The sequence below is a fragment of the Anabrus simplex genome, chromosome 1 (genome assembly GCF_040414725.1).
Source record: "Anabrus simplex isolate iqAnaSimp1 chromosome 1, ASM4041472v1, whole genome shotgun sequence".
Taxonomy (NCBI): domain Eukaryota; kingdom Metazoa; phylum Arthropoda; class Insecta; order Orthoptera; family Tettigoniidae; genus Anabrus; species Anabrus simplex.
Genome location: NC_090265.1, coordinates 1,077,492,601 through 1,077,504,986, shown reverse-complemented (window position 1 = coordinate 1,077,504,986; position 12,386 = coordinate 1,077,492,601). Strand labels below are relative to the sequence as shown.

Here is a 12,386-nt window from a genome sequence, read left to right as displayed (position 1 = left end):
TCAAGTAACAGTCCTCCACCAACTCCGTCAAGTAACTAAGTGTAGTGGCATTTAGGTCCTCTTCGTCTTCAATTAAATCTTCATCATGGTCGTAACCGGAATCGATAGCAGCCCAGCATTTCTTTCTTGTTAGGAAAGCCTTTACTCGCTTGCACCACACCACATAGTTTTTCGGCCCAAGTCTCTCAATCTTAGGCGTATCCACAATTGATGCCATTTTTACTCACGACTTACTGGCGCACTGAGCCCATACCCTATCAGAAATTTGGGCACAACTCTCAATAGTTGATTAGGAAAGATTATTAAAAATTTTCAGTCTCAACTCAACTCTACACTCAACAGCACATTGCGCATTTACTCAGAGAAAAAACAAAAAGAATCATAGTTTCAGTCATAGAGTAGACATAAATTTAGCGTGGTTCCGGTGTCCCTGTGTATACAGGAAAGGGTGATAGACATAAAGCTGAAAATTACAGGCCAGTCAGTATGACATGCGTTGCATGTAAGCATTGGGAAAGCATTATTTCTGATTATATTAGACATGTTTGCGAAATTAATAACTGGTTTGACAGAAGGCAGTTTGGGTTTAGGAAGGGTTATTCCACTGAAGCTCAGCTTGTAGAATTTCAGCAAGATATAGCAGATAACCTGGATTCAGGAGGCTAAATGGACTGCATTGCGATTGACCTATCTAAGGCATTTGATAGGGTAGGTCATGGAAGACTACTGGCAAAAATGAGTGCTATTGGACTAGAAAAAAGAGTGACTGAATGGGTGGCAATATTTCTAGAAAATAGAACTCAGAGAATTAGAGTAGGCGAAGCTTTATCTGACCCTGTAATAATTAAGAGGAGAAATCCTCAAAGCAGTACTATTGGACCTTTATGTTTTCTTATTTATATCCATGATATGTGTAAAGAAGTGAATCAGAGATAAGGCTATTTGCAGATGATGTTATTCTGTACAGAGTAATAAATAAGTTACAAGATTGTGAGCAACTGCAAAATGACCTCGATAATGTTGTGAGATGGACAGTAAGCAATGATAAACGGGGTTAAAAGTCAGGTTGTGAGTTTCACAAATAGGAAAAGTCCTCTCACTTTTAATTACTGCGTTGATGGGGTGAAATTTCCTTTTGGGGATCATTGTAAGTACCTAGGTGTTAATATAAGAAAAGACGTTCATTGGGGTAATCACATAAATATGATTGTTAATAAAGGGTTCAGATTTCTGCACATGGTTATGAGGGTATTTGGAGGTTGTAGTAAAGATGTAAAGGAGAGGGCGTATAAATCTATGTTGCAGGGTGCGAAATCAGAAAGAAATGGTGGGGGAAAAAGGAACATAGGGCTGGTGTTTATTTCAGGTAGTATCCGGCGGAGGATGGGGTATAAAATTCCCCTGTAAATAAAATACCTCCTCGCTCAGAAAAATGTAAATTGTAGATCTTTTTGTTTGAATTTTGTTGTGGTAACGAGAACGATAAATATTAGAAAGTTATTCCAACCAGCTGAGAAGTTTATGATAGACTGTCCCCTTCTTATGAAAGGCCAGACGAGGCGCGATTTGTCCTGACTTATGGCTTTTTTTAGCGGAACCTTCGTCTACCAGGGCTAAGTGCTGAGGGAACAAATTTGTTGGTGTGTACACACCTTAAGTGAATATTGTTCTATTGATACCTATCGGAAACACACCCTCTCCAAGAAGTACAGGAGTGGTGTAAGCTCGAATTACTTACAGCAACGACAAGGGAGGAGAGCTTCAAGTAATTTACATTTTTGCCCGCGTTTCAGACGGACTTCTCAGAATGAAACATGAACAATAGGCTGCAGATGCGGATTGCCACTGCTGCGTTTTCTTGCTCAAGGTCTGGCAGTCATTTGATTTATTGCTGATGTTTCTATGAAAATATGCACAGTAAAAATCATTAATTTCAGTAATAAACTATACGTGTTCTACATTTTCCTCATTGTTGTATAATGAAAGAATCCCCCCGGGGAATTTGAGATAAAATCGTCGGTGGGGGGAAATCCCTCCCTTCCCCCCCCCCCGCGATTTCGCACCCTGCTATGTTAAGACCCCAACTAGAGTATGGTTCCAGTGTATGGGACCCTCACCAGGATCACTTGATTCAAGAACGGGAAAAATCCAAAGGAAAGCAGCTCGATTTGTTCCGGGTGACTTCCGACAAAAGAGTAGCGTTACAAAAATGTTGCAAAGTTTGGGTTGGGAAGACTTGGGAGAAAGAAGACGAGCTGCTCGATTAAGTGGTATGTTCCGAGCTGTCAGTGGCGAGATGGCGTGGAAGGACATCAGTAGACGAATAAGTTTGAGTGGTTTCTTTAAAAGTAGGAAAGATCGCAATATGAAGATAAAGTTGGAATTCAACAGGACAAATTGGGGCAAATATTCGTTTATAAGAAGGGGAGTTAGGGATTAGAATAACTTACCAAGGGAGATGTTCAATAAATATCCAGTGTCATTGAAATCATTTAAGAAAAGGCTAGGAAAACAATAGATAGGGAATCTGCCACCTGGGCGACTGCCCTAAGTGCAGATCAGTAGTGATTGATTGATTGATTGATTGATTGATTGATTGATTGATTGATAGATAGAAGGTTGGCAACACAATCTCTGGATAAAACAATTGAATAATCAAACAACACTACCATAGATATGAAAAAACTACAGACACTACGAACTATTTTTCACATCTTGTCAAATTTTTAACGACACTAAATACAGAAAAAAATATTAATTCTAATAGTTACTACACCCCAGGGTGTGAACGCCCATTTTTAAAATCGCATGCAATACTTTGTTCCTTTCCAGCTGAAATTTGTTTATATGACAGTGGTTTCTCTTGTCTTTTGTCTGCCTATATTTGTGTGTACATAGTGTGTGATATCCTTGTGTATTTGATTTTATATTTGATCATTAGATTGTTTGGTAACCGTGATGATTACCCAGGGGTTGTGAGTTGACGCTCATCCAATTTAGTAGAATCGTGCCACAAGTAACTTCTGTGCCTTTTTGGTTGGGATTTAACTTTGTTTCATTTTCTATGATTATGTTGTAAATATGTCCCGGATGCAAGGGAACTTTGGTGTTAAATTTATTTCTACGGAACGTCGCTAATCCTAGCATTATGATTAATGTTCTAGGTCCGATGGTGTTAATAATAATAATACTTTATTAACGGTAGGACCTGGTCACTAGTTCAAATCCGTCAGAGCATGGACATCGTCACTCAAATTCATAATGTAAGCCATGTTGGCATTTTCCGTGCCATGAGTGCATCAGATTGTAAATATATTGTCATTCAGTGTGATTGAAGAATTGACCATGCTTTTGTCAATTAAATAGTTCGAATTTCACGAAGTTCCTCATTTATAATAATAATACAGTAGTATACCTGTCCTATCAACACTCTCGTCACAAGAACCAGACACAAGTTCTCTCCAGCTGTCAGCTCGGTGCATTTTTATTATTTCGAACAGGTAAGCAGGTGAGTTATTTAACCCAACAGTTTTTGTGATTTATCCATTTACTCATTCCCTACGATAAAACTTTTAGTAACATCTTTCTTAAAGCTGCTTGTGCTCCCATCTGTAGGAGTTTTTTTTGTTTTATCCTGTCCCCTGTGTAAGCATGCCACCTGTGTTTTGTAAAAAGTGCTTTATAAAATGCCATTTAATGAAGAAATTTCCGCTGCATTAGTGTGGATTATAGTATGTACAATCATAAAAAGGAAAAGGAGGAGAACTGCTAGAAAGTATTGGGCTCGACCTGGGATTCAAAGGAGAAATGTTGGAAGAGGATTGTTGTCATTACTCCAAAATGAATTGAGATTTGAGGATCTGGAATATTATAAAAATGTTCTTCGTATGAATGAAGAAACGTTTGAAAAACTCATACAGCTTGTTGGACCAAACATCAGAAAACAGGACACAAACATGAGACAAGCTATATCTCCTAGAACAAGGCTACAAATAACACTCAGGTTTCCTTGCTACTGGGGCATCTTTCACAAACCTGATGTTTGCCACAAGAATACCATTTGGAACGCTCTCACGTATAATTCCTGAAACATGTAGGGAAATATACAATGCACTCATGAAGGATTATTTGCAGGTAAAGTCCACTTTTTACTGTACAATATTTACATTTCATTCACAGTTATCTTTTATCTCAGCTTCCATTATAATTTTTAAAATGTCATGTTTGGTTTGTAGTCGTAAAGTTTTATTTCTTATTTTCCTCACTGAGCTGGAAATAAACCTGGCAAAATCATCATCATCTTCTTCCTTTTTGCAACTAAATGACTGCAACACTGTAGCTGCAGAAGCTAAAACAACATCCTCAGGGCATGTCTTCTTCCTCTTTTTCTTAGATGATTCCCCTGTAAAATAAAGATTTTTCCTTTCAGTGTTTTATTGATAATTTCAGAATGTGAACATTAATATTAAATTAAATATTGGTAGCTACTGCAGGAACAATACCTGATTCATTTGCAGTGTCAGCATGTAGGCGTACATTCGATGCTGTACCCGGTCCTGGTATATTTGCCTCTTCTTCCCCCTCATAGACACATAACACATCATCTATAAAAAGACCTGTTGTACCTGCAGTCTCCTCTTTTGTTTCCTTTAAAAGAAAATAACATAAAATAAAATATCAATTGCAGGTTCTAAGAACTTCAGATGGATAACTACAAATTGCAAGAGATTTCCATGAGAAGTGGAATTTTCCAAACTGTCTAGATGCCTTGGATGGCAAACACATAACTTTTGGCTCCAGGGTCAAGTGGCTCACACTTCTATAATTATAAGGGCAGTACAAGCATTGTTTTACTTGCACAAGTAGATGCACACTACAGGTTCATGTATGTTGAGATTGGGACCAATGGACGAGTGAGTGATTGGGGTGTGTATTGTGTATCAATCCAGCTCATTGTGTGCTGCAATGCAGAATACTACATTGAATGTTTTTCAAACAAGCAATTTACCTCACATAGAAAATTAAGTGCCTTATGTTATGGTGGCTGATGATGCTTTCCGACTGTCCTGTAATATAATGAAGCTTTTTGGATACAGAGGACTGACTAGGGAGCAGAAAGTTTTCAATTACAGCTTACGCCGGGCAAGATGTGTAGTTGAAAATGCATTCGGAATAATGGCGAATGTTTTCAGGGTACTTTTACCAAAACAGTGCTATCAGTGGACAAAGTTGAATATATTACCCAGGCAACTTGCGCGTTACACAACTTCTTAATTGAAGAAAAGAGAGGAATATGTTTACCACCTCATAGTTTTGATGAGGAAAACACAGAAGAGGGGACTATGAATTGTGGAATAGTGAGAAAGAACCAATCCCTAAGAAGAATTGACAGACAAGGTGGAAATAGAGTTGCACAAACACCTATAAACATCAGAAACCATTTCAAGGATTCAGTGATATAGGAGCGGTTCCCTGGCAAGACCGGTGCGTGGATAACTTTAGATATTAATCACAGTGCAAAATAAATAGGCCATGTGTTCTTATAAGTGCTTATAAGTATGCGTGTCTGAGTGTGTATGCATGTATATTCTTTAAGGCCTATGTAGCCTGCTGAAATCCCTATGTGATAGCAAATTTGTGGCTTATCTAGCCTGCTGAAACTATATCTAATAGCAAATTTATCATTTCAAATCTACCTGTAATTATTAAGTTGGATAAAGTATTAATTTGTTAAACCACTGTCATACTGTGTTGTAACAGAGTAGTAGGCCCTACCATAATAATATAATAAACTATGGGATAAAGTTTGATGACAGACATGTCAACTCACTCACCTCATTAATATAATGATCCCCTTGCATGTCTTCATTTAGACTGGAGTCAAGATTAGATTTTCTATTTCTTGCAGAAACATGATCTGCAAGAAATTGCATCCTCTCATACCAGGCAAATGAAGGTTTGTAGGTGTCATCAAGCCCCATTCCACTGTGGCAGGACTTCATATATTTGTTCCTGCAATTAATATAGATATTTATTTAGAGAAACATGTTTAGTAATAAGTTTATAGTATAGTGCAGTAACAAGTAATTTATTAATCTGTGAAATAGGCCATATGTCTATTAATAGATATATTAGCTTCGCATTTATTATACACAACTGACGTATAGTAAAAAATATAAATAATAATAAAAAGGCCCATTCAATAATACGCCTATAGAGATAAAACAGCAGTAGGTCTATGTATTAATATACTAACCTCTCATTCGTGAATTGTGTTCGAAGCCCGTTGATTTTAGCCTTCACTTCATTTGGATTCGTGTTCGGCCGTATCTCGCTAACAACGTCTGCAATTTTATTCTCAGCATCCCTTCTGGCTTTCCTATTATGATAAAGTGGTGATTTCGCCACGTACATGCATGGATGCTTCTGGTATTCATCTATAAGGACACTCACAGCTTCTTTCGACCACATAGAGCCAGCCATTTTTGATGTTTACGTTGTGTTTCATGTATTGTGTACTAGATGGCAGAAAGCTTTAACATCGGCTTTCCTGATTGGTTCTTGTCTAAAATTATTTTACGAAAATGGGACATGTCTTATTCGATAAAACGTTTTATAAAACTGGAAGTTTTATCAACTTTTACCAAATTTGACCGTGAGCAGTAGGCAGACAGTTTTATAAAACGAGTTGTTCAATAAATTTGACCAACAATTTTACCGTGAGCAACAGGCGTGTATGGGGACCCTAAAACGAAGTATCACATATTCTCTTTGACTAAAAGTTTCGCGGACTGTAGATGGCCTAGAATGAATCGTTATGGGGGGCCCTGAAACGATGTATCACTTAAAAGTTTCGCGCCTTGGCCTTGAATGAATCGTTAGAATCATTATTGAAAAAGAATCGTATTGCCCAACCAAGACCAGCCGAACTCTACTAAACAAGAAGAAGAGGTAGAAGAAGGAGAAGCAGAAGAAGAAGATATGACAATATATGCTGCTCTTTGGTGCGACCATGTGACGCTTCATGATTGCGGCGTCGTGGCATGTATCAGGAAATACGCGGATGTAGCTATTTCTTTGTAGTAAAATTTGTATACAACCTTGGAGCTGAATTTCTTCAGTTAATCAGTTATGTGCGTTTTTGCTTCAATAGCTGAAGTATTGCTGGACCAACGCAGAGTGAAGGCTTCGTTTCTTTTGCTTGCATTTTGCTAGACAGCCGGGGATTGCTAACGATATTTCTCTTTACATTATCGTAAGTAGTCGGGCAAATCCGAATTTTTGACTCTAATTTTCTCGAGAGTATAACAAGAAAATATGTTATAGGAGGTATTTTATTTACTAAAGAAGAACTACATTCATTTAGCTGTTTGGAATGCACCAGTCGCGCTCTATAGACTACATTATCTTTCTTTTAATAGATGTGTAGTGTAAACAATAAGGCCTAATCATTAAATTAACGGTAGATCCTTCATTCGTACTTCAGTTCGATGTTGAGCTTCGCAGTATTCTCAGAAAATTGTAAGTTCAGCCCTACGATTCCTTATCACTAATGATAGGTGACCCTATTTGAATTTTGATAAATAAAGTCAACGCTGTTGTCAGTTGATGTTATTGTGTATCTGTTATCACTGAGAGCACTTTAAGGGAAACAAAGAGTATGATCTATTGTTGCAGTATACTTACCAACTCTTCTCTTTCTCTCTCTCTCCCTCTCTCATATGTCCACGACAACTTCCTTGAAACTTCAGGTGTCTTCCACTCCCAGCTCTGTTAGTTTGCCTGATAGCTGGTGGGCAGTTTTTTCACATTTACATTTCATAGCCATATGTGTACTTTGGTGCCCTCGTTCTTTCTTGGATTGAGATCTTAGCAGTATCGCCCAGGACTGATTGGCTAGGTCTACATACTGGAATGTCCTTGTAACTCTAACATCATTTGGACAATATTTGATGAATCTATTCAAATAAAATGAATTTATAGAGTAGGCCTAGCTAATAGAAGTATAGGCCCTCTGCCATTTAGACTGCAGTTTTGTTTGCCATTATTTACATTTTTAAGGTAAAAGCATAGCCTACAGTTTCTTCTCAGTATGAAGAATACAGTTTAGGAATGTGAATCTTTGAAATCCTATCTCGCATAATGGGTGGTGTTAATAAAAATGAGTCTAAGGGAGTGAGTGTGTCCTCGCTGAGTGCCTGAGTGTCTCCTTGCCAACGAGCTTCCACTCAGCATGTGCGGTGAATAAAAATGTAGAGTGGAAGCACAGCGTAAACTCAAGTGTCTGAAGCAGCCACTCGGTGTCACTGATCAAGGTCGTGCACGTGCCATGTAGGCCTATATAACACCTTAGACTGTGATAACACTTCAGTGACTTCCAGGTAGTTCATTGCTTAACATGGTAGACGGCTGTGTGGATTTCCAGTCCGCTTTTATCTCCATTTTAAAGGAACATACAATTATGTTTTCAAAGTCGCAGTTACCGGATAAGAAGCACAAGAAAAACAAGTGCAATAAATGCAGTTCAGTGTGAACTACTTGCTAAATTTAACTTAAACATTTCCGTCCAACAACTGTCTGTCTCATTGGCTGAACGGTCAACATTGAGACCTTCGGTTCCGAGGGTCCTGGCTGGGTCGGGTATTTTAATCGCCTCTGATTAATTCTTCTGGCCCTGGGACTAGGTGTTAGTCCCAACACTTTCCTCTTCATATTCACACAACATACTACGCTACAGAAACACACAATAGTGATTATATCCCTCCATCTAGGGTTGGCGTCAGGAAGGGCATCCGGCCGTAAAACAGGACCAAATCCACATGTGCGACACAATTCGCACCCACGACCCCACAGAGGTGGGAAAAGCAGTAGAAGAAGAAATAATTCCGTCCAACAACTCTCTCTCTCTCTCTGTCTTTCTTAGCATTAATCCCGACTTGCAGGGTCTGCTGCTTTGCTACATCTCCTCCATTTCTGTCTGTCGTTGACATCTTCTGGTGTTAAGCCAACACTGTGCATGTCTGCCCTGATGTTGTCAGTCCATCTCTTTGCCGGTCTTCCTCGTGGTCTTGTTCCCTCTGGGTTGATGTGGAGCGCTGTTTTGGCAACTGAGTCGTCCTGTTTTCTCATGACGTGGCCGTACCAGCAGAGACGGGCTTCCCTCACTTTGTCTATGATGGGCGCGACACCAAAACTTTGCCGGACGTAGAATTAAAATTGTGGGAGAAGCGGCTGATGAATCAGATGCAGAGGGAGAATAACCCTACCATAGGCAGTCTGAAATGTAGGAAATTGTAGCCTGAATGTTACGATATTAATAAATTGAGGAAAATGATATAACGTAAATAACAAAAGTTAATGATGATGAAAATAATATATATTGACAATTGAATGTAATTTTTAAGGAGCTAGATCTGCAGGGCCGGACGAGTTGGCCACGCAGTTAAGGGCACGCAGCTGTGATCATGCATCTGGGAGATAGTGGGTTCGATCTCCACTGTCAGCAGCCCTGAAGATGGTTCTCCGTGGTTTCCCATTTGCATACTAGGCAAATGCCAGGGTTGTACCTTAATTAAGGCCACGGCCGTTCCCTTCCTACTCCTATGCCATTCCTATCCCATCATCGCCATAAGATCTATCTGTGTTGGCGCGACGTAAAGCAAGTTGTAAGATCTGTAGAAGTTGTCATCCCTTCGACTTCCAACAGAGGCGTCATAACTCTGTAAACATCGGAGTTCCTCCAAATTCGGGAGTCATACTGTAGACAGAGTCAGGCTGTGATACATCTACACTGGTCGAAGTCTTCCTTTCCATTGCAAGTGGCCTGTACATTAATGCTAGGGACACCTTTTCTGTAAATGTAGTCATTGCCATGAACATGTGGCTTCTGAATTTTTACATGAGTACAGTCTACAGCTCCGACAACATAAGGGAAGCTAAAACGTTCTTGCCACTTAGCCCATGCTTCCTGCATTTAAGCAACATTTGTTGGAATTTTATCTATTAATCTGCTTTTATTTCTGTTCATGTCAAAACCTGCGAAAATGTTTTTGATGCCGTGCTCCGAGATGTCTTCAACTTCACTCTGAAACCCAGGGTCACCAACATAACGCAAGAAGATTTACATGTTTTCTTCATTTGTTAGTGCACCACCTCTTGTTTCTTTGGAGTGCACAAGGAAATGCTCCGCTGACCATTCAGCATGTTCCTTGAAAATCCACAGTCTTTGTCCAGTCATCTGACTGGGTCACAAATGGAACTAATGAAGCCCCCATCTAGCGGCGAGGATAGGAATCGTGCCGGTTGCCGAAGCCTGTCGCACTCCTTTGGGGTGATGATTAATGACTGATGGATGAAATGAAATGATATTGGAGAGTGTAGCTGGAATGAAAATGACAGCAAAAACTGGACTACCCGGAGAAAAACCTGTTCCGCCTCGACTTTGTCCTGCACAAATCTCGCATGGGATGACCGAGATTTAAACCATGGAACCCAAAGTTGAATGGCCGGCGCGCTGCTGCCTGAGCCACAAAGGCTCTTCAGCATGCTCCTTACTGGACCTATGTAACTCTCTGTAATCAAGTTGAGACGATTCTCTCTGAAGTTTATATAATTTTCTCTTAGGATTAACCACCACCATAACCTCTGCCATGCAACTGAACTTGACACTATCATTTGGAGTCACCTACTGAATTAGCTTAAGGAAACATGATCAGGCGCTTACTGGAAAAAGTGCCTGCTTTATCTTTATTCACCAGAAATCTGGAGTGCCCACTCTGTTACTCGAGCAACTGGAGTTTGTGCTCAAGGTCAGAGGTCTCCTGTGAGTGACTGCTTCCGACAGGCTGTTTTTATTCACCTCATTGCGAGTGCCTGCTCTAAATTCGCGAGTAAAGAGTCCGAGCTCATTTTTATTCACACCACCCAATATGTATTGTAGGGTGAGGTGGTGAGAGAGAGATATGTTCATTTCCAATGCTAGAGACCTACTAATTCAGCTGAGAAATACATTTACTTTTATGGCAAAATATCAGAAATGGCATTTTCCATACAACCCAAGTGAAGAGCCACTGCCATTGGCTGAAATTTATGAAATGTTGCATCACTCCCTGAATTTAAGACAGATTTTTTAATGGTAGAAATGTAGTGTCCGCTCTGCAAGGATTATTACATAATATGTTTCAGTGCTGCTGTTCTTACCTAGAAATGATTCTGGAGGAGAGATGTGTTCATTACGCCTGGCAGAGTGCAATCCACCTGTCCCTAGAAGTACATTTACTTTTATAACCTAAAGTAGTTGTGCAGGGACCATTATCCATTGCTTCTACCAAGGATCAGGGGCTTTGGCTGATGTTACCAACCACTGCAAAAGAAAAAGACTAAAGAAGCCTGTGAAGTTTGAAAGTGTCATGGCGTCAGACGCTAACCTTGCACTTTCTCAATTCCTCCTTTAATCTCAGGGCTTACGGCAAGGAATAAAGATCATTTATTAGCTTTTACATATTTTTGCACATCCAAGCCAATCTCCGTCATGAGAACAGTGGCCCCTTTGGGGCCGCACACACTTAGAGAGGCTCTTTACTATCGCCACGCCGCATACTGTCCTCACGGCAAGAAAAAAAGGGAATTTAATAGTTGTAACCTATCTTTGCACATCCAGGCCTAGCTCTGTCTTCACTTCTACTTCTCAGCGCTGCTAGTGGAAACCTAAGTATTAAACAGAAGACAGTCGCTTAGCGTACGCCGCATAGTGTTGCCTCGTGTTACTATATTGCTGAGCGGACTGTATAGCTTTTCAACAACAATAAAGGTGTTTTAATTAAATCCACCTATTCAATACTTTTATTTCCACTTATAGTGGTTACATAAATAGACTCACAGTTAAATGGGACATGTTTCGCCCTCAATTAAGGGCATCTTCAGCCTAAAAACAATCAATAAAATAACTGTATAGCTTTGCCGAAAGGCGGAAACTACCTATAATTCAAAGTTCATATTACAAGTTTTGCAAAGTTTACAAAGCAGGGTGCCAGCTGGAAAAGTCTGGGAACCACTGGTCTAGACAAATGGACTGTCAATAAGAGGTACCTATGTCTAATCAAAAGTTGGTAGGATAACCGTCAGATGTTTAAGCTACTAACTGAATCAGTTAGAGTATCGAGCTGCAGGAGTCTACCACATTCTCGTCTGCAGTACCTTCTAATACAGTTCTAATGTGACATTTGGATGGGCTGTGTATTTTTGGACCATACAATTGCACTGTCATCTAGTAGTAAAGGAGACCTGTGCTAGACAGCTTCTAGGGCAGTGAAGTAATTATGTCAGATGGATGTAGAGTGCAACTCTCAAGTTACCTAGAGTGCCACAACCACTGCCTCTCCTAAAAC

The 12,386-nt window shown here is 39.7% G+C and overlaps 2 protein-coding genes across 5 annotated transcripts in view; one reads left to right on the top strand and one right to left on the bottom strand.

Moving 5' to 3' along the window:
• Window positions 1–4,169: 4,169 nt before the first annotated feature.
• On the bottom strand, window positions 4,170–6,483 carry LOC136858054 (uncharacterized). The gene is made up of 4 exons (XM_067137294.2): window positions 6,257–6,483; window positions 5,835–6,012; window positions 4,503–4,647; window positions 4,170–4,402 (listed from the first exon to the last, which is right to left on the bottom strand). Exons 1-4 carry the CDS (start codon window positions 6,481–6,483, stop codon window positions 4,170–4,172), a joined length of 783 nt encoding a protein of 260 aa, XP_066993395.2.
• A 537-nt stretch (window positions 6,484–7,020) lies between these two features.
• Window positions 7,021–12,386, top strand: part of LOC136858007 (E3 ubiquitin-protein ligase SIAH1A) — a 39,121-nt gene continuing 33,755 nt past the window's right edge. For all 4 annotated transcript variants that reach the window (XM_067137193.2, XM_067137194.2, XM_067137197.2 and 1 more), the window contains exon 1: window positions 7,021–7,255. The gene's annotated coding sequence lies outside the window, so the exon portion shown is untranslated. The remainder of the gene's footprint in view (window positions 7,256–12,386) is intronic.

What these genes read in the sequence shown, in the direction of transcription:
- LOC136858054 (XM_067137294.2), bottom strand. Translation starts at nt 6,483, where the DNA reads ATGGCTGGCTCTATGTGGTCGAAAGAAGCTGTGAGTGTCCTTATAGAT. An exon ending in GGGATCATTATATTAATGAG is followed by an intron (nt 4,648 to 5,834) that starts GTGAGTGAGTTG and finishes TTTCTTTTAAAG; the next exon opens with GAAACAAAAGAGGAGACTGC. An exon ending in TGACACTGCAAATGAATCAG is followed by an intron (nt 4,403 to 4,502) that starts GTATTGTTCCTG and finishes TTTATTTTACAG; the next exon opens with GGGAATCATCTAAGAAAAAG.